A 23,170-nucleotide genomic window follows, 5' to 3' on the forward strand; every position below is an offset into this window, starting at 1 on the left:
TTATATACTTACTTTTTGTAAATAAATAAATATATACTGAGAAAACCAGCTGTTTTATTTTTAAACTAGCTGCCCTGGCGAACTTCGTTCCGCCTAACAGTCGATTCAAATTTTTTAAATTTTTCTCTCCGTAAGAACCATCCTCATAGGTAGGTACTTCAAGGAATATTATAAAAAAAGAATTAGCGAAATGGGTTCAGCTGTTCTCGAGATTTGCGATGAGCAACACATTTGGTGATTCATTTTTATATTATAGATTAGATAGACTAGCTGATGCTCTTGAACTTGCAGTGCGACTCGCGCGCAATCTGTTCGTTTATTGCACTATCAGAAACATTTATGCAAATACCAACAACAACTGTACAAAGACTCAACTCAAGCGGATGAACGATGCGCAAACGCATAGCTGATAATGACCATACGGACAAAGATTAATTTTTAAAAGCGCTCTCAGCATTAGTAGTAGGGGTGTTACGGATATCCGCATCCGCAAAATTAAATATAACATTTCTGTAATAATACAGGCTTTCTATGCACATTTTCTGAATTCTTTGTTAACTAGGTACTGATTCTGAGCACAACCTAATTTTCTAATTAGGTATAGAGGTTTTATGCGTTACTAGTGTTAGCTTTTTATTTCATAAATTAATATTTGAGGCTATTTGACTAAAATAAAGAAAATACAAAGTCTTCATTTGACTCAAATTTAAATATAAAAAAATATATGTCTTGATTTGAATAAATTCAGTATAAATATTTTTACAAGTCATGATACTAAAATCATAAAGTCTATAAATAAGAACTATTGGCGGTATTAACGCCCAGTCTTGCTCTGTCAGTATTGACGCGTTTTAATATCGGTCCACGACCGTAAATTTACGTATTACCTAATAAAGTGAATCATCAATAATTGCTAAACAAGTAAACGAAATAAAGTCACGGTAAATATCTAATAGTGCTCGAGAGAAATAAACGTTTTACTAAACGGGCTATGTATGTCTATCATTTCATCGAGGAACCTGGCTACGATGTTACACTAGGATGTTGTGTAACTGCGTAGGTACCTAGGTATGCAGCAATGTACCTATCTACTTGTAGTAACTGGAAACTGGAGTTAAGATAAGTGGGTATTTATTCTCGCAAAGTTAGTGCTTAGCAGATATTTACTCTCCAGTAACACACGTCCATCCGGTCGTTAAAAAGTTGCCTAATATAAGTCCCGCGAACTGCGCTATTACGCTGGAACCATGTCTCATTAACATCGAAATGACGTCATTTTGACGTCATTTGACGTATATTTAAGTAAAAAGTGATGAACATCGATCTTTAGAAGGAGACAGAGGTAGAGCACTGTCTCGGTCATTGAGACCGACAAAGTGTCATATAGGTATGAGTGACAGAGACAACGCTCTACAAAGATGAAATTTCATTCTAAAGGCCGATGTTCATCACTTTCGGCCGCGTACTTTAACTATGGGGCTAGCTAGTGCATGGCTAGTGCTATGGGTCTGAAAATAAAGCTCAGAGTCATTCTACGGCAGATGGAGAGAGCCTTGCTCGTACTCATGATCATGATCAACCCATCGCTGGCTCACTACAGAGCACGGGTCTCCTCTCAGAGTGAGAAGGGTTTGTCCTTAGTCCACCATGCTGGCCAAGTGCGGATTGGCAGACTTCACACACCTTTTAGAACATTATGGAGGACTCTCAGGTATGCAGGTTTCCTCACAATGTTTCCCTTCACCGTTAAAGCAAGTGATATTAATTTTAATTGTTTAAAACGCACATAACTCCGCAAAATTAGAGGTGCGTGCCCGGGTTCGAACCCCCGACCTTCCGAATGGAAGGCAAACGTCTTAACCACTAGGCTACCACAGCTCGCTCGTAGTATCTATAAAGAAATGTACAGATCCGTACAGAAGAACTGGAGAGACTGACATAGCTCAACAAAAGGCGAACTTGAAGTAGCAATGGGTGAGTTACATTGCTCAAAAAACTGATAGACGTTGAGGCCCCTAAGTTGCACTAGGAAGCGCAGCATGGGAGAGCCCTCACTAGGCGGATGGATGGATAAACGAGTCGCAGGGAGCAGCTGCGGATTTTGACGGCGCAAGACTGTAACGTGTGGAAGTCCCTATAAGAGTCTTATGTTCAGCTGTGGACATCAATCGGTTGACGATGATGATGATTTAAGTAAGTAGTTACTATTTGGATTCCAGACTTCTCAATGGCTAACTCGTACTGGAAAACGCAGCTTTGAGAGACTCCATACTAGGTGGATTGACGATCTCAAACGATTCGTAGGGAGCCGCAGGATAAAAGTGGTACAAGATCGTGTTCTGTGGCGATCGAGGTCTATTGTTTGAGACTTGAGATCACGATATCTCAGTTCTTCTCGTTTACGAGGTATTTTATTTGTTTAAACATCTTTATCTTCTTAATATATAAAAGGAAGAGGTGACTGACTGATCTATCAACGCACAGCTCAAACTACTGGACGGATCGTGCTGAAAATTGGCATGCAGATAGCTACTATGACGTAGGCATTCACTAAGAAAGGATTTTTGAAAATTGAACCCCTAAGGGTGTGAAACAGGGGTTAGGGAGCATAAGCTAGTTGTTACATATAATATTACAAACAATAAAAATTAAGGGATATAAAAACAAAGGGCGACCTTAAGTGATCATCATCACCTATTATCATTCTCGGACATTCGAGTTTGAAATGCTTTCAATCGATCGACGATTTATTACTTTCTCTTGAACGAATGTACTTTTAATATGCTACAAGAAAGGTCTACAAGATGTGCAAGGTGGAATTTGCCTGGGTAGAGTCAACTTCTGCACGATTCGCTCTGTGCAGAAAATGTTGAATAAAATGAAATGCGTCAAATACCCATTCCCATACCTACCCATATTTATTTAGAATACATATTTTATTGATTGATCCAACACACGATAAACACAAGTAATTTACAAAAAAACATTCCTTAAAATTTAATTCAACAAATAGGTACCTAGTGTCTACAATGTGTCGTGCCAACGAAAAGGCCCGAACTCAGCTGAATGTTGTGGTTACACGATGTAACCACAACGCTGGTTTTCTGTTCGAGCCCAAACGAGGGAAGTCCTGGTTATTAGTATTATTACGTACTTAAAATTAAACTTAAAATAAAATAATAAAAATAAATCAAAATTCTGCTCTTTATTTATATGTTAACTGCTATTATAAATTAATCAAATGAAACATAGTTTTTTAGGTGAGTGGTTTTTTAGGGGTGGTTGTGTTGTTTGGACTGCCACAAACTAGCTTACCAACTTTTGAATATTTAGTAGGTGAGCACGGTATAATCTTTTGAACGCAAATTTGGAATTTTTATATTATAAATGCGAAAGTATATATTTTGTTTGTTGGTTTAAACCATATTGGTTTGTTGGTTTGTCCTTCAATCACGTCGCAACGAAGCAACGGATCGACATGATTTTTTGCATGGATATAGTTAAAGACCTGAAGAGTGTCATAGGCTACGGTAATCCCGGAAAATCAAAGAGTTCCCACAGGAATTTTAAAACCTAAATCCACGCGGACGAAGTCGCGGGCATCATCTAGTTTGGAATAAACCAGTACCCGGGTAAATTCTGCTAGTGAGTGTATACTCGTATGTCGGAAACTGGGCAAAGTCTGTGCCGGGCATTGTCAATTTTGCACACCTTATAGATTTGATCCGTAACATGTATAAGTAACTGAGTAAGTAATAACCAATAACAATGCGTTTTATTTATTGAACTGAAACATTGTATCATAGGTTGTATGTACCTACCTTGAGTGTGCACGTGCGGGTTTCCATTTTACGACCACATAGAATTCCGGCTGACTGTCAGTTTCCACAAACATTTATTAAGAGTAAGTACCTATGGGCATTAATTGTGCACTCATCCATGATTTTACGGATCCGTGAAAAAACCCCGAATCGAATGTACGTATTTGTATGACGGCCACTTTGAAAATTCACGGATACGAATCGAATACAAATGACTGCACATACGCCCTAAGAATGACGCTACATACCAAAGTACCTACATACGTACGTAGGAAAAATCACTTTTGCATTTTTAAGGATTATTAAAATTTAATAATTTTATTTATCACTAAAACGAATTTAAACAATTGAACGTAAAAATTACAGATCAAAAATATCATCTAAACCACCGCAACGAGGCAGGGTGCCCAGAACGCTGGCAGCGTTGAATGGCCAGACTAATATGCTGACCGAGGTAACTGCCAGCCCTCCTGTCCCCGTGGATCCCTCATTTTTAGTTTGTAATAATCTATATATATAAAAGGAAAAGTTGACTGACTGACTGAATGACTGACTGACTGATCTATCAACGCACAGCTCAAAATACTGGACGGATCGGGCTGAAATTTGGCATGCAGATAGCTATTATGACGTAGGCATCCGCTAAGAAAGGATTTTTGAAAATTCAACTCCTAAGGGGGTGAAATAGGGTTTTGAAATTTTGTAGTCCACGCGGACGAAGTCGCGAGCATAAGCTAGTATGAATATAGATTTAATCTCACCATACTTTCTCATTTTTAAGAGTAAAAACAGATTTTTTCGAAATTTTCATCGTCATCTTTTTTCACTCTGACGGTGGTGGAGTTTTGGTACGATGCGAATGACGTATAACAGTGGATAGGTACGTGAAACCCGTGAAAAGCAAACGGCCGCGGAGGCGCGGCTGTGATATCTATACTCGTGAGTCGTGTGGCTGTATCGCGGAAAGCGTGCTATCTACTGTCAGTCCGTTGGTGGCGCGCGAAACTAACACAATACGAGATTCAAAATAAAAATCGCAAGTGTTTTCGAAAATACACTGCGCGCAGTGTGTAGCCGTGTTGTTTACTACAAAAAGTTTTAAAAGCTTTTATAGTGAAGGAAAAAAAACGTCGCAATTACCTATGTATTAATCAAACCAATAATAAATTTAATTAAAATAAAAAGTGGTGACATTTTAGATACTAGGTTGGTATATTTTCTTATTATTTAGTATTTTAATAATAAAAATTCAGAGATCTATCAACGCACAGCTCAAACTACTTACTGGACGGATCGGGTTGAAATTTGGCATGCAAATTTTGGCATTATGACGTAGGCATCCGTTACTAAAGGATTTTTGAAAATTCAACCCCTGAGAGGGTGATAGGGGTTTGAAATTTGTGTACTACGCGGACAGAGCTAGCATAAGCTAGTAAAGTATAAAATAACTGCGGCAGTGTCTGTTACCTTCCGCCCATCAGCTTAACCGATTTTGACGTTTAATTTAACACCGAGCTAGCTTAATATCCTGGAGACGGATATAAACTACTTTTGATCCCGGGAAAATCGAGGTTCCCACGGTATTTTTAAATAATCTATATCCACGTCGAAGGCTTCATGCTCCATCTATATGTATCATAATAGCTTGGAAAGTATTTTTCTAGATTAAATGAAGTAGAATTATTTTGTTTTAACATTGAGCCATTTAATAAAGGTCAATGTTGTACCTAGTATAAAAGTAGAAACATACTCGCAATTTATTCACCAAATTCAGGAGTAATTTTTCCGGACTGTAAGTAGGTAGGTAGGTACATACATATTATAAAAGGATAAATTATTGACTGATTGACACATCAATGTATATACTACTAGCTCATGCCCGCGACTTCGTACCTACGCGTGGATTAAGGTTTTTAAAAATCCCGTGGGAACTCTTTGATTTCCCGGGATAAAAAGTAACCTATGTCACTCTCCAGGTCTTTAACCATATCTGTGCAAAAAATCACGACGATCCGTTGCTCCGTTGCGACGTGATTGAAGGACAAACCAACAAACCAATAAACCAACATACAAACACACTTTCGCATTTATAATAACAGTAGGTGATAGTACTGATAGTACGCGACAGGTCGAGAATCGAGATGCTAATCGGGGTGGGGACACCCCGCACACCCGCACAGCCCTCGTGCTAACCCGGTGTGGGATATAGATACAGCCCAAACCACTGTTGGGTCATCATCATGCCACATCCACCGCCAGCTCACACTACTGAGTACGGGTCTCCTCTCAGAATGAGAAGGGGTTTTGGCCATAGGCTACAGAGCTTGAATTACACGCTTTGAAAACTTTATGGAACTCTCAGGCATGCAGGTTTCCTTGGGATGTTTCCTTCACCGTTAAAGCGAGTGAAACTTATTTAATTGCTTAAAACGCACATAGCTCGAAAAATTAGAGTCCGTGCCAGTGATCGAACCCCCGCCCTTCCTGAATAGGAAGTGGACGTCTAAACCATTATCTATCACCGCTATTACTAAAAAAAATACCGATTATTTAAAAGGTCTGATGTTAGTCTGTTTCCAGCTCCACCTTATGAATTGTTAAAAGTTTACGTCACGATAAAAATAAAAGTTGTGTTACCTTGAAAATTTAAAAGCTTGATTTTAACGAATACCAAATAATGAATAACTCCTCGATAAAAAACCTGTTCTTAACACCTTTAAATATCTTTTTCTATTGAAAGACGAAATTATGAGAGCAGATATTAGCTACTCATTTCCGATTTGACCACATAGAGAAACTTAGAGAATCTCCGAGCATAGCTCTACCAATGCCAAACTGACTAACTCTAAACTAAACACGCACGTGCTAGGTACAGTGCATTCAATATTAACTGGCGTGTTTCCACTTGAGACCGTCATTCGACGTGAATTCAAAAGTATCAACACTGGTTGGTTTGCGACAAAATATATAAGGTTGAACCGGCTCCTTTAAAAATGAATGGGCTCTACGAGTGTTTGGTTTATTACTACTATTGTTTACGTGGCATGTCGAATGTAATCCTATTGTTATTTCTAATGACGGTTTTTTCAGTTTACGTCATTATTTTTATCCTAGTTTATAATAAAGTAATAAAAAAATTGGAGTCAAATACCCAATTTGGAAGAGGTTTGGCAGTTGAATTAAAATAAAAGCCTGCGAGGGATCGAACACGGGACCTTGCACTTATAAGATTACAGCGCTCACTATTGCACCACAGCTCACTCATAACTGCTTTCAATCTTTACAGAAATCTAGTAATTGGCGAGAACAATGAAAAGTCGAGGTTATGTTGTGAAGTGGTCTGCCAGGCGACTGTGTGAACGAGGCTTGAGGACCACCGTCTGGTCATATCAAGCAAATGACGGCGCGGACAGAGGTAAATTATTAATTTTGAGCTAGGTATTTGTAGCGACTCGGCACAGAATTTCTTTTCAAAACATGTATACCTATACATAGGATGTAACCAGAACGCTAGCAAAAACTTAGCGTTATTGTAATGCTACCTAAACACAATCCAATACCAATAACCATTTGCCTCATTTTGTAGTTTTAGTGATTTAGTATTATTCAAACCCGCAATGTATAGCGTGCAAAACTCGGGTCAATGCGACATACGACAGCGCCTAGCGACAGTCAGATGTTTTATATGCAATATGTCGTAAACATTTACAAAATTATAGGATTTTTATATTTTTTTCCCCGTTTTTTTATGGTATCCTATCAGTAATGATCACCTGTCTTCGTTTTTGCCAGCGTTCGGGTTACACCCTGTATAGCGGTGGGTTCTGTCAACTACAACAGCCATCGACAAAGGAATACCCCACGTAGTAGTACATCCAAATTCTTTGACAACAGCAGACTCATGTGACAGACGACAGCAGAGTGATATGATAATATGCACAATAAACGCCCATTTCTTGTACTTTCGTGACTCCTACTAGTAATCAGAATACAGAAGTGATACTCTGTAGACAATGCGTGCGAGATAATAATCAGGTTTTTGTTAACTGAAATAACAGCTAATTACTTATGTAGAAATAAATTTTTATGCAAATAAAGATTTTGATCTATTATGCAAACTTGACATTTAATTCATTCTTTGCTTTTATATCGTTGCACAAAAACTACATGTATCTATAAAATACCTATAGCACGTGTTTCGAAACTTTTGTTGATATGTCCTTGACCCTCGTCACTTCGATAGTCGACATCGACCTTCGTCACCTCCACATTGACGTTCGTCATCTCGAAAGTCGACATCAGCCATTGTCACCTCGACACTTGATATCGACCTTATTCACCTCGACAGGCGACACCGACCACCGTCATATCGATAGTCGACATCGACCTCAGTTACCTCGACAATCGTCATCGAATTTCTTTATCCCGACATTAACACTAGCTATCTCGATATCGAACTTCGTCACCTCGACAGTTGACATCGACCTTAGTCACCTCGAGACCTTCGTTTTCTCGACATCGAGTTTCGTTATCCGGAGAGTCAATATCGATTAAAACTTTTGAAACTTCTTCAGTTTAATGACTGTAGGCGTTACTTACTCATCCATACTTGTTTGTTACAATTGAATGCCCAATATACTTAATTGTAGAAAACACACGCATTTTGTAAAATATTTATTTAAGTATATATTAGACAAACTATCGAACATAACTATATTTTGTAATTAAGTATAGTAATTGTAAACAGTTTTTTGTTTACATCATGCACTGGTTTATAGCATAGTAGGTAGCAATAATGTTCCATGAAGCGAATCGATATACGAACCGGCGCAGCATATTGCATAATGCAATCGCAAGCAACATAATTATTTTATGATAATAATGAGAAGTAGGTATCTTTAGCACCAGTTTACCACGTTTTCACTTAAGGAGTATATTTCGAGTATCGAAACACTGTATGATATAATACACTCCATGGATTTCAAGTGCTGAAACAATTTTGTAGGTACCGTTAGGGTAAGAGTGAAGTTAAGTTTAGGCTGCTAGGCTGGCTCGCTTATTTTGTGTAGAGAAACTCGAAAAAAGGAAGTGTAGTTTTAACATTTTTGCTAATTCGGTTAAGGTAACCTACGCTATGTCTAAACTAAATCGTCAAGTCTACAAATAGTAATATTTTCAAAATATCTCTTGCGGAAAAGGGTTGTTTATTTTTAGACCTGAGATTGAGTGCAACCAAATTAGCTCAATTACAGTGGTTATACAATGACAGGTTTGATACCTACTCAAACTCTATCTAAGTTGTCGAAATGTGTAAACTTGTACTAAGCCTACAGGTGACAGTTACAATTCAAATTGATTCATTTTTTTCGAACTTTTCGTGTACGATCCGACTCGCACTTGGCCGGTTTTTAAGTTTACTTTCGGATTTAACCATATAGATCAAATTTAAAGCAACCTTGTATTATGAAACCTAAGTCTGCCTTTCCACCAGAGATGTGCGAGGAAGCGTAACGAACGTGAGTCGTGAGAGTTGAAACCCACCTTTCATTTTCTTAATATTATATCTTAGCTGATCTTAGCGTTATTGGAAAAGATTGAATTAGCTAAAGATCAATTTATCCAGATAAGTTATCGGTCTTGACGGTCTCGGTCTTATCTGTTGGTAAGTAATGATGTCTTAGGCGCAACGCAGACCAGCAGAGCCGAAGCGCAGCGTCTTTCTTGATAACAACCCAAAATAAGCTTAATTAAGCTCAAGATAAAGCCCAGACGTGCCCTAGCGCACGTCCTCCGTGTTTTGTTTTCAGTAACTAAGTATATCAGTTTCAAAGGTACTTATATCAAAGTACCTACACTGAGTTTTTTTTACAATAAAACTTAAAGCTAGCCTTGCGTGGAATGGTGCCAAGAATACTGGCTGCATTTCCTCGCTGGACAGCCAGGCTGATCCGTTGCGCAAAAAATGAGCCAGCCCTTCTGTCACCAGATGAGGCTATTAATCGCGGTGAAATGTCTCGTAATTTTTTTAAAGCACTAAGACTCCATGGCCCCAGGGCTCCACGGCAAACGGAACAAAAATGTAACTCTCGATTAAAGAGGCATACCTACTTGCGCCCGCGCCGCTTGCCGTATTCAGCTGTTTCTGCTGCGGCTCCCGGTCTTGAATTTGTGATCAAAAAACTCGGCTCTACTCCACACCATCTGTTTTCGCTGGCCCTAAGATGAAAGTGGGCTATTACTTGCAACGGAATGGTGATGATGATGATGATGATTGAGTTCTTTGATTCCCTGGGAAATTAGGGCTGTAGCCATTGAATTACACTACTAAGTAGTTTTCCATGACCATGATTTTGATGAAATTTGGTACAGAGATAGCTTGCATATCGGGAAAAGACATTAGGTACTTTTTATCTTGGAAAATCAAAGAGTCCCCACGGGATTTAAAAAACCTAAATCCACGCGTACGAATTCGCGGGCATTATCTAGTTTTATATAAGCAATATTTCGGTAGATTTCATATTGATTGATGTTGGGCAACAAATTTATAAGTTATTGCCTGAATTTATGATACCTAGACTTGCTAAATCTGACATACCTACCTAATAGAGCCTGTAGCTGACATTCAGACAGTGAAAGGTGCAAATTTAACTGCACATAAAAATATTAAATTGTCGATTTCTGCAGAGGTTATTTTCAGAATAAAACTTAGGGCTTAGACTTGAGACAGAAGTGACGTCTTGACGATTTTTTAGGATTTGCAAAAATCATAATAATATAGTTGCATTTTGAGTCGCATGATCGTCGTCATCGACCTATAGACGTTCACAATTCACATGCTGGCTATACTTAGGTCCCTGTAAGGGTCCACAATAATATTATGTCACATTGTATTGCGCCGCCACATCCAGCTTGGATCCAGCGGCTCGCTGTGACTCATTGATGTCGTCTGTATAGTGTAATATCTCTAGTCGGGCTCTGCCAATGCTGGGTATGCAGAGACCTATGTCTAACAGTAGACACTGGACGTCTATCGGTTGACGATGATGATGATGAATCATTATTTAATATCTAAAGGAAACACAGACCTTCAAAAAACAGAAGCGGTGCTTAACCGTCGCTGCCATGTTTTGTTTTATTACAGTACTTATACCAATTAACAACCGTATGCTAAAGTTATAAAGCTGAGTATAATTTACTGTCAAAAAACCACTCAATGCTTCTTTCCACGCACGTGCAAACTGTGGAACCAACTCCCATCGGCGGTGTTCCCACTAGATTATAACATGGGGTTATTCAAGGGGCGGACCAACAAATTCCTAAAAGGCCGCAACGCATCGGAGGCTCCTCTGGTGCTGCAAATGTTCATGGGCGGCGGTAATCACTTAACATCAGGTGACCCGCCTGCTCGTTTGCTCGCTATATCAATTTAAAAAAAAAAACAAAAAAAAAACAGAATCGCACACAAAGGGTTCCGTACTTATTTTTTTGTTAATTTAGGTGAGTAGGTACATGGCAGCCATCTTGAAATTCGCCATCAAGATTCATTATTTGTTCTGTTCTGCTGTTTCTGAAGAAATTATCATATTGAATTTTATTCTTTTACAGGTAATCTTTCCAACCGACAAGTCCCGGGTCACAGAACCAGGTCAACGCATGCAGCCACTACATCCGTTCTGGAGACGCTGGTGCCTTCGGTGAAATCCTGGGATGAAGTACCAGGTCCCAAACCTCTGCCTCTGCTTGGAAACACCTGGCGATTCATCCCTTACATTGGTAAGAAGTGTCTTTTTTCCTCATGCTTTCCTATTCCTAACTCCTAAGGTTGCCTGGTGCCTGGTATAGATAGCTAATCTATACTCTAGTTCTTTAAGTTTGGTTACATCCTGTAACCTACAGGTTGTAACCAAACTTAAACAGATTCCTAAACACTCCGAGAGTGCGATTCAGATTTGCGTGTTCTACTTTCAATTCCAAGGATGGTACCTTTGCTGCCATCTAGTGAGAGCGACGTGAGTAGGCAAGGCTTGGGTTCGTATCCACCGACCGACCGGGCGTCCTCTGCCTCAGGAACTCCTACGATAGCCACCACTAGCGTGGTACGCAGTGTCATATCCGGTGGGTCTACGCGAGACCCACCGGATATGACACTGGTCCGATGGAGATCTCCGCGCTGCGGACGTTAGGCAGGCCATCGCGCGCGGAGATCTCCATCGGACCAGTCACCACCCCCGTGCGCGATGACGAATCTATCGCCAGCGCGATCAGCGCGGGCAACACAACCAGCCACGAGGCCCCAAGCAAAGATGGCAGGCCCTAGCCGGTGAAATTCCGGCAAGAAGACCAACACCGGGGTAACATTCCCCCGCGCCCTGCCCGGGTAAGGAGGCTACACCTCGAGGCCCGTACCCCCGCTTGGCCTTCGGCCGACCGGAGAAGACCCTGTCGTCGTCGTATCCAATGATTGCTGATTGATTTCTTTGTACAAGTGAGAAGCACTATCTGCTTGCGAATGTGGCGACCGTCACACCTTTAACCTTGATCATGCATAGAGGTGGATCGAGATATACTGACTTGCGCAACCCACTTTGCCTTTTATTGGCGATCAAACTTTAAAGTTAACCGTCATGCAACTGGACCTTATATCCAAAGATATAAAATAGGTATCTTTGTTTACCTAAGTATAAGAATATATAGTATAGTAGTATAGTATAGTAAAGTAGTAACGTGCCTATATCATGTATCTACCATCTTATTTCAAGGTCACTGTGTGGACGAAAGATATTGTTATTATTAATTTTTTCAACCATTACATTATTTATGTACATATTTTATAGAATACGATGATGGTTTCATGTGGAAATTTAAATATATATTAATTTTATTCAGCTTTATTAAATTCTTGTTTAATTCCATTAGGTTCGAAGGACATTTTTAGTAACGAAACATTCAAATCATTTTAGTAAGTACCTAGGTATAGTCCGCGACAGGTTGACATGGCAATCAGGGTATAAGGGGACGCCCCGCACACCCGCACGTCACTTGCCCGCACCGGAATAGTGCGGGGGCTGTGCGGATGTACGGGGCGTGACCTCCCCGATTGCCATCTTAACGTGCCGCGTACTTATAGGTAACGGAATTTAAGTTTGGGAAAGATTCCATGATTCGTAGGATTGTCATTAGAATAAAAGAGTCGGAAAGATATAGTGACACAAAAGCTGTACAATCTTTTTTTATTATATTTGAACTTAAATCTAAAAACAGCTGACAATCAAAAAGAGTAATTTGTTACCTATTTTGAATAAATTATTTGAATTTGAATTTGCATGGTTGATCATCAACCCTGTCAGTTGTTGACTTGCTTTGAACGAATTTGTTTACCTATTGGTTTCTTGAATAAACCAATATCGTGAACTCGCCGCGTTCCTGGACCGTGTAATAAATAAGTAGGTACTCGTAGATAGTGGTTTTAAATTGACAGTAAAAATGTAGCCACCCGGACTTACCTTATTCGGTAAAATCTTTAGGTAAACCTACCGTGAAGATAGCAGTCTGAACCTTCTCATTTGTTTCTTAATAATTTTATGCTTGACCTCTATTGATTCGGGTTTCGTATGTTTTATTTAGGTATGCGTAAAATGTAGATATATGTACCTACCTACGTCCTACACGTTACTTTGTCGCATGTCAACAGTTGCAACGTTAAATATATTATTGTCTGTGGCGTGAATACAAATCATGTACGAAAGTTTCCTGACGATAATGATGATGAGGAGTTACGAAATCTGGCAATTGGGGCAAGGTTATATTGTTTTAAATCAACGGTGCCATTATCAAGTTATAATTGCCTGACCGAGGTCTCAGAGAATACTTGGCTGAGCCGCATGATTTTCGGAGGTCAAAGTTAAGTAAGCGGTGATAGATTAGTGATTAAGACTTTGGTCTAGTACAAATTCTTGAAAGGCCGGCAACGCATCAGCAAAATGTTGCAAATGTTCATGGGCGGCGGTAATCACTTAACATCAGGTGACCTGTCTGCACGTTTGCTCGCTATCCGTATTTAAAAAAATGGGAGATCCGGGTACATAGGTACTTTTCGGGGTTATGTGTGTACGTATGCAATTAAATACTTATTACTTACTAATGGTACGACTCCACTATTGGGTTTGGGCAAATGAGGGGTGGGATAGTTCGGCATTCGGCAATTAATGGGCCACACTATTCGAGATACGGCGAAACGGCGAATGTTTTATGTTTGTCGAATTTTCCATGAATTTTCAAATAAGTTTGGCAGCCGGACGGCAGACGTGATATTCTGTGACAGCGAATAATCTGTGGTGTATTTGATACACAAAGAGTTCCCGCAAGATATATAAAAAACTGGCCCCAGCCGAGAATCGAACTCGGGACCTCCCGCTTATAAGACCACAGCGTTACCGCTACGCCAAGGAAGTCGTCAAAAGATACCATACTGTCTCATAGAAAGTGAAAATTGTAACAGCGATAGTGTTTCAAAAGTAAGTAAAATGAAAGGAAAGGAAGTTATTAGAATGTGGTGCAAGTGGCGGGCCGGTGCGGCAATTATTGTGATCGTCACGGTTTTATGCACTTTACATACGGCTGCAAATTATAATATCAGTGCCGGAAGCGAAAGGTTGACTGATGGACCAATAGCACGGCAGAACAGACACAATAAATAATAATGTCGACTCTCGTATACTGTCAACGGGGGCAGGTACGGGAATAACGGGAAGAGTTTTTAACAATGTTATTAAATTACCGCTGTCCTCGTTGAAGGGGAATAGATAACGGGAACAACGGGATAGATTTTCAATAATTTTATTCAAATCCCGATATCCCCGTTAACGGGGATACGGGTAACGGGGACAACAGGACTACATACAATATTGCGGCTCATTATCGTATCATCAAGTAGACTGAATAAATCACCCATTCTGCAGGTCAAAGTTGTTTTTACCTGACTCCATGTACCTACAAATAAATCAACCGATAGACATTAGGTCTTTAGTAGCGACTTCCATAATGTACCTACCTATGCCACGGTCTTGCACAGCCTCGCTCAGTGGCTCACTGTGACTTGGCAGACTTCACACACCTTTGAGAACATTATAGAGAACTCTCAGGTATGCAGGTTTCCTCACCATGTTTCGTTTACCGTTGAAGCAAGTGATGTTCAATTGATTAAAAGTCATCTTCTAAAAATTAGAGGCGCGTTCGAACCCCCGACCTCCCAAGTAGAAGTCTAAGATCTCATCGCTTAGGTAGGTACGAGTAAATAAGTTACACCTCAATGTTTATCTACCTACAGTTGAATTAACACGTAGGTAGATAGGTAGTAGGTACTTATCCAAACAAGTAGTTATGCTGGCGTTTCCCTCTTAATGCAGTTTGTAATGGTTGAAAGAACAACGGAATTATTGCTATCCGTAATAATACTTTTCTTGATAAATTTAATATTGCATGAAAAAAGATTGAACCAAAATTCTTTACAAGTATTTAGTAGGTACTGGGTACCTACCTACCGAGTAGGTATACTACCTACATTTTCTGGTACTATACCTTTTTTATCTACTAACTTCAGAAACTACTTACTATAAAATATAAATAAACAGCGACTCTTGTTACGACGCAATAAAGTGAGATTCTTTATAGTAACGTTGTCTTGTCATTGCCGTGTCGTTGTCGTGTCGTCGTCTTGTCATTGCCATGTCGCTGCCGTCTTGAATTCGTGTCGTTACCGTGTCGTCGCCTTGTCGTCGTCTTGTTGTCGCCGTGTTGTTGCATTGTCGTTGTCCGTCGTTGCCGTTTCTTTGTCATGTCTTTGCCGTGTCGTTGCCTTGTCGTTGTTGTGTCGTCGTCTTGTCGTTGCCGTGTCGTTGTCTTGTCGTCCTCGTTTCGTTGCCTTGTCGTTGCCGTGTCGTTGTGTTGTAGTTGCTGTGTCGTTATCGTGTCGTTGCTGTGTCGCTGACGTGTCGTTGCCGTGTCGTTGTTTTGTCATCGTTGTGTCATTGTATTATTTTCTTGTCAAAATAATAAAAAACCAAGATACTTTTAAAATTTCAAAATGGCCACCATACAAAAGAAAAAATATTAATAAGTACGTACATGTACACAGTGCTATCTACTTATAATATCTTGCCCGATAGTACGGAACCCTTCATGTGCAAGTCCAACTCGTACTTCAGCGGGTTTTTGTTTAGCAAAAGCACAGGCCGACAGTTTTTACTTTTTAGACTCGCTAGCCAGTATGCTTTCGCAATAACCTTTAGCTGTATTGAGTTGTAAACTTGTATCTAGAAATTCTTGCCCTTTTCTAGAATAGGTACTGCCATGTTAACCACAGTGAAACTTATCCCGTACCCGCCGGATGCAAGTGTGTGGCAACTCTCACTCTATATTACCTATAGCACTAGAGCTAGTACAATATTCCGAGCTAGGAAATGCTACAAGCTGAAAACTTTGTACTGAATATTTGTCTCAGTATTAAGCCTATATTTTAAACCTGCCAAATTTCATGAACGTCAACGGCAAGTACCCTATAGGTTTTCTAGACAGACACGACAAACGGACAGACGCTATGTCTGTCGTGTCTGTCTACCAGTCATGATTTGTACTCATTACGAGTTAAGGCTGGCTTTATTTATTGTAATATTCATGCGAAAGTGTCTGCCTGTATGTCTGCTGGCTTTTCACGACCCATCCGTTTATCCGATTTTGGTCAAAATCTGGTACCGAGGTACTTTGTATTCCTAGATAGGAAGTACTACTAGACCCTACCTTTTATACCGCAAAACCAAAGAGTTACCACGGAATTTAAAAAAAAACAGTTTTTTTTTCGTATGGCCATCAATGGTTTATCAAAAATTTCCACCAGTGCTTTGACTACAACCGATAGTACCTACTCGTGACTAGAGAGTAGATTCACAATGTGATAAACTCCGTATAAAGTGGTTCTTGTTACAACTCCCGTGAAAGTAACAATATCATTTGTTATTGTTTAACAAAATAACTAAATCGAAAATCGTCATCAGTTGCACCTAGTATACAGACTTATTCGATTTGTAGAACTATAAAAACTATAGTTTGCCGACTGTACATAGCAAAAGAAGGGAAGGAAAATGTGTTTAACATACTTACTTATAATACATTTTGCTTGTAGGTACGATGTGTACTTAGATGTTTTAGTGATACGCCCCCCAATTGTGTAAGAATACGTTTTCATCGTTACCGTAATCGTCAACAAATTCTGCCCTTTGATTGGCTGTGAAAAGATGCAAACAGCGAATCAACCAATCAAAGGGCAGAATTTGTCGACGATTAACATAACGATGAATACGTTTTTCTAACACAATCGGGGGGCTGGACAGGATAATTTAGAGGGAAAAACTGATGCCGGAAGGGTGATATTAAAATAATGTTACACTACTACTTCTGTTTGCGGTGGTTATTGTTTGTTTTTAACATCAATTTATTTTCAGGTGGTTATTCAGTAGAACACGTGGACAAAGTATGCTTATCCTTGCGCGAGAAATATGGCAAGTGCGTCAAAATGGCCGGTCTGCTGGGTAGACCAGACATGCTTTTTGTCTTCGATGCCAGTGAGGTGGAGAGGGTCTTTCGGGGAGAAGATGCTGCTCCACATAGGTATTTAGTAAATCCCTAGCCATTCTTTCATGACTGTTCTTTTCCAGTTTCATTTCCAGTTTCTTCTATCGGTGACCATTTTAGCGATTGCGTATAACTTGCACGAATTGAACTGCTTGAGTTTTTTTGCTGTTTCTTATTTGTCTCTAAGACATTCCGAACCAGCAGTAGAGTCATTTATTTGACGATTCAAAAGCGCTTGTTTATTTGAAAAAGAAAACTATTCCACTTTAAAGGTAACTTGGTCAGTTTCTTGCTGGCCCTTCTCAATCCAAACTGCTTTTCTGGACTGGTGTTAGATTCTTGACTAATCATAAGCCAATCATTGGTAGGTCGGTATATCACTCACCCAGAGCCTTTATAATGGCAGCTTTGTATAGTTGTAATTGCAAAACGAGAACTAAGATTCCGATTAGGACAAATCCGCCTAATATAATTTATAGTAGGTATAAGGGCCTAATATAATTTGGGTTAATTAACTTTTCAGGCCATCCATGCCATCGTTGAATTATTACAAGCACACGTTGAGGAAAGACTTCTTCGGTGCTGAAAAGGATTGCGGTGGAGTCATTGCTGTGTAAGTATCATCAAGTAAATGATAAGTATATCTTCTAATGTGCCAATAATTACGAAACTGATGATCTTTTAAGAGGTTTAAAATGTTCTTGCTTAAGCGCTAAATTTTTTTCTCATCATGACATAAACCGCAGGCGAAGGACACAGAAACTACCGAAACTTACCTACTAATTAACTTTAATGATACCTATACAAATTACATTATTACTATTAGCTGAACTTACATCTAAGGTAAGCGACTCCGCCCAATAACGGAGCCACATCTAATCCTAACTTACAACCTAAAATGGAGCCACCCCACCCGATGATAGGTATGCCTTAAGGTGGTTTTGAAGTACCAGATCACTAGCGCTATCATTTTTCCTATGGCTCTCATTTGGCCCTAGAGCTGGCACATAACAGATTTCTCAATAAGTAATAATGTTTTTGAGTTACCTTCACAGACATGGCGATTCCTGGTCAGCATTCCGAACCAAGGTGTCTCGTGTGGCTCTAAGCACTGGTGCAGCGGCGCAGTACACTGACCAAGTGGGGGAAGTTGCTGATGCTTTTGTTAATAGGTAAGAATATCAATAAGAATTACTTGTGCGACCAAATACGCATCTTAACTTTCTGAGTAATAAGCTTTAGGAAGTTGGGAAGGATCCATTTCAAAAGGAAGATAAGTGATGTATTTTAAACTGTGATTTTAAATAAATAACAAAACCTCCTGTTCAACCAAGAGGGAAAAAGTTCAATCGTGGCAAAAATAGCTGCACCGATGATAAGAGAATCTAGGTGTTTAGAGAGACTAAGGATCAGAAAAGTAGGTTATTAAAGAGGAGTATAGTATCAGAGTGAATTGTTTACAGAATCCGTGGAACAAGAAATGAGGACATGGAAACACCAGATGACTTTTTAAACGAAGTTCATAAATGGTCTTTAGAATGTGAGTTTTTATACCATTACCTACGTGTTTTATCGTATTTTTATCTTCGATTTGCTTCATTTTAATCGAAATATTAAATTGAATTAAATTACTATTATGGCTTAGAGTTCTAGAAACTCTAAGCCATAATAGTAATACATTTCGCAGAAATTTAAGGGTTTCAATTATCTATTGTTATCCCTGGATTTAACATAACAAAATTAAAATGCCAATACTAATTCACAGCTCTAGGACTGATCGCTCTTGACACCCGGCTCGGCTGTTTTGAGTCTCACGAAGGGTCCGAAAGCCAACGTTTGATCGACGCGGTGAACACGTTCTTCCTCTGTGTTGGGCAGTTGGAACTAAGAGCACCGTGGTGGAGGATCTACCCTACCACCATGTTTAAGAGATACGTGGCTGCTCTTGATACCATCCTCAGGTAGGAAATTAACTTCATGTTTCTTCACAAAACATTTTTAACCACGAGGATATGTGGCAGGTTTGTGTGGTAAATGAATATTACCTACCTATATTCGCACAGTAGTCTAAAATAAAAATGTATCTATCAAAACCCTTTTGACCTTCCAGTGTAACTCTGACACACGTAGATAGAGCATTGAAGGAGTGCGAAGCGAACGGAAGCAAGTCTCTACTCCAAGACCTGGTCACCGCCGCCGGGCCCAGGGTCGCCGCTGTGGCAGCCCTTGACATGTTCCTTGTGGGAATTGACACGGTTAGCGTTTTAGTCTCTTTTAACCTGCCAGTGTAACTCTGACACACGAAGATAGAGCACTGAAAGAGTGTGAAAGGAACGGAAGCAAGTCTCTGCTCCAAGACCTGGGTCACAGCTACCGGGCCTAGGGTCGCTGCTTGACATGTTCCTCGTGGGAATTGACACGGTTAGTATACTGCCCCGGCTCTGGATTTCTGAAAGTCCTGTTCCCTTAGCGGGAGTCTTATGAGATCTATAGAGCGCACTCTGACTTTGCTTAGACTTAAGACAGAGTTAAAACGAGACAGAGCTATATCTCTCACATAAATCTGTCTCGTTTTAACGTCTGAGCAAAGTTAAAGTGCGCTCTATTGCGCGATTTCAGCCTACCCTACATCTAAGATCACATAGTTCTAAGCCCTTTGATTCGAGCTGAACGTTGAAATACTAGTTTATCCTTTTATTTTTGAAACCTCAATAACAGATAAGGGTTTGAGTCTTGGTTTGGCAGTTTTCAAAATCATCTGAACTCGATTTTATGAAGCAGATGTTTGGCTTTAAAATTTTGTTTTGAACTAAATGGTAGATTTTTGATTGTAGACCTCAAACGCTGTAGCATCAACACTGTACCAACTGTCTCTACGACCAGACGTGCAAGAGAAGCTGCATACGGAGATCACAAATGTGTTACAAGGTCGCCCACTAAAGGCTGGAGATGTCAGTCAGATGCCGTATTTAAAAGCCTGCGTCAAGGAAGTTTTAAGGTAACCTCCCTCATCATCATCATCACCAACAACTGATAGATGTTCACTGCTGGACATAGGTCTCTTATAGGGTCTTGCGCAGCCTGAATCCAGCGGCTCGTCTGATGTCATCCGTCCACCTAGGGGTCTGCCAACGCTGCGCCTTCCGGTGCGAGGTTTCGAGGTCCATTCCAGCACCTTGAGACCCGTCTATCGGTTGTACGAACTATGTGCCCTGCCCATTGCCACTTCAGCTTCGCCACTCGTTGAGCTATGTCGGTTACTCTAGTCCTCCTTGCGTGGTGGTATAACTTATATTCGCATTTATAACTTTAGTATGGATTACGTACCAAAGCTGATGAAAGAGATTGTGACAATGAGATTTGATTCTCCTCAGAGAGATTTCCACAACACAGGATCTTTTTCCGCTTGTGATCAGCGGAAAACTTCTAAATTTAGATACACATGAGAAATTTTTTTTTGGTTTTCAGAATGTATCCAGTTGTTATTGGTAACGGCCGGCAGCTTACCAAAGATACAATAATTTGCGATTACAACATACCTAAAGGAGTGAGTATGCTAACTTGTTTACAGCGTCAATATAGTGGACTCCTAAAAGTTTTGAGGCTTTGTGTAGAATTCAACGCAACTAAGTTTATAGCAATGTTGGCCAGATTATTATCTTACTTTGGACCTTCACTCTATCCAAAAGAGCTGCATACTCTACAATATCGTTTCGGGCACTAAGCTGTAATTTTACTAGTTTATTTGTTGCCCTTTATCCAAACCTATAATTTATCTTTTCATCGTGTACCTACCCTCTTCGAAAAAATTAAATATATCCGATAGAAGACTGATAGACAGGCGACATAGCGACTCAATTTTCAACCTTAATTTCAGACCCAAGTGATCTTCCAACACTACGTAATGGGCAATAGCGATGAGTATTTCTCAAAGGCATCAGAATTCCGCCCTGAACGTTGGATCCAACGAGCCAACTACAAACATCACCCATTTGCATCTCTACCATTCGGATTTGGCAAACGGATGTGCCTGGGCAGGAGATTTGCCGAATTGGAGATGCATGTCATTATTTGTAAGGTAAATAAGAAATTCGTCTTCAGTCTAGTATCATCATCATCATCATCATCATCATCATCAACCCATCGCACTACGACCTCCCTGGTGCAGTGATGAGCGCTGTGGTCTCATAAGTGGCAGGTCCTGGCTTCGATTTCCGGCAAGAGCAGTTTGGGAGTTTATAATTTTTTAATTGTCTCTGTTCTGGTCTGGTGGAAAGCTACGGCCGTGGCTAGTTACCACCCTACCAGAAAAGCTGTGCCGCGAAGTGATTTAGCGGTCTGGTATGATGCCGTGTAGAAACCGATAAAGGGTAATGGGTTTAACTGCCATACCCCTTCCAAGTTAGCCCGCTTACATCTTAGACTGCATCATCACTTACCACTACGTGAGTTGCAGTCAAGGGGCTAATTGTAATGGAAAAAAAATCGCAGGTTCTGCCTATCACCGTTCTATAGGCTACACTAGGCTATCAACACTTATATCTTAGGCTTCAGTAGGCTATTAGTTTATGAGTTGATAATAGTGTCTATTTCAGTTTTTTTGCAGATGGTTCAAGCCTTCAAATGGAGTATCATCACGAGCCTCTGGACTACACGTGCATCCAATGTACACACCGGACGGACCTATACGTCTAAATTAATTGAACGATAATAATCCATACTAATATTATAAATGCGAAAGTGTGTCTGTCTGTCTGTCTGTCTGTCTGTCTGCTAGCTTTTTCACGGCTTAACCGTTCAATCCGATTTTGACGAAATTTGGTACAGTAGGTAGCTTGCAACCCGGGGAAGGACTTTTTATCCCGGAAAATTTAAGAGTTCCCACAGGATTTTTAAAAACCCAAATCCACGCGTACGAAGTCGCGGGCATCAGCTAGTAATTTATATTTAATTAATTTAGTAAATATATAATACATAACTATGTACCTTTTTGAGTACCTGAGTTGTATTATTCACCAAATTGGGAATAAGGCAAATAAGAAGTATACAATATATAATACTACCTACCCATTTCCCAACTACAATATTGTAAGTCGTATAGTAAGCGACAAGTCGAGATGAGAATCGGGGAGGGAATGACTTATAGCTCCCTCCATCGCCCGCTGAGAGACTGAGCTTTTCTTATAATAACCATAGTTAGCGACCATGGCTTTTACCAATCCAGATGTGTTTTAAAAAAAACTGTATAAAGAATGCCATCGCCACTTTATGACGTATACCTAAGTAGATAGGTATATCCAAGTCTCTGAAAATAGATTAAAGTGCCGGTTTCACCAACGTCGAGTGATATTTAACCGAGGAATAAATTGGGCGTAATGTCAATTTTTCACAATTTTTGTATCGAAAAACCTGCCAAAATATCAAAGTTACTCTCGGATAAGAGATATATTTTACGTTGGTGAAATTGGCTCTTAGTTATCTATTTTGTGTCTATGTATAAATTGAAGATATCTATATATATATAAAAGGAAAAGGTGACTAACTGACTGACTGACTGAATGACTGACTGACTGACTGATTGATCTATCAACGCACAGCTCAAACTACTGGACGGATCGTGCTGAAATTTGGCATGCAGATAGCTATTATGACGTAGGATCCGCTAAAGAAAGGATTTTTGAAAATTCAACTCCTAAGGGGGTGAATAGGTTTTGAAATTTTGT

The 23,170-nt window shown here is 39.8% G+C and overlaps 1 protein-coding gene across 1 annotated transcript; it reads left to right on the forward strand.

Annotated features, from left to right (window-relative positions):
- Positions 1 to 4,789: 4,789 nt before the first annotated feature.
- Positions 4,790 to 22,979, forward strand: LOC117992710 (probable cytochrome P450 49a1). The gene is made up of 14 exons (XM_034980423.2): positions 4,790 to 5,027; positions 7,108 to 7,236; positions 11,427 to 11,594; positions 17,318 to 17,483; positions 17,971 to 18,060; positions 18,503 to 18,619; positions 18,911 to 18,987; positions 19,213 to 19,408; positions 19,558 to 19,702; positions 20,282 to 20,445; positions 20,916 to 20,994; positions 21,325 to 21,525; positions 22,054 to 22,161; positions 22,385 to 22,979. Exons 2-13 carry the CDS (start codon positions 7,131 to 7,133, stop codon positions 22,156 to 22,158), a joined length of 1,614 nt encoding a protein of 537 aa, XP_034836314.2. The 5' UTR covers positions 4,790 to 5,027; positions 7,108 to 7,130; the 3' UTR covers positions 22,159 to 22,161; positions 22,385 to 22,979.
- The last annotated feature ends 191 nt before the right edge of the window (positions 22,980 to 23,170 follow it).

This window comes from Maniola hyperantus, chromosome 22 (genome assembly GCF_902806685.2).
Source record: "Maniola hyperantus chromosome 22, iAphHyp1.2, whole genome shotgun sequence".
Taxonomy (NCBI): Eukaryota; Metazoa; Arthropoda; class Insecta; order Lepidoptera; family Nymphalidae; genus Maniola; species Maniola hyperantus.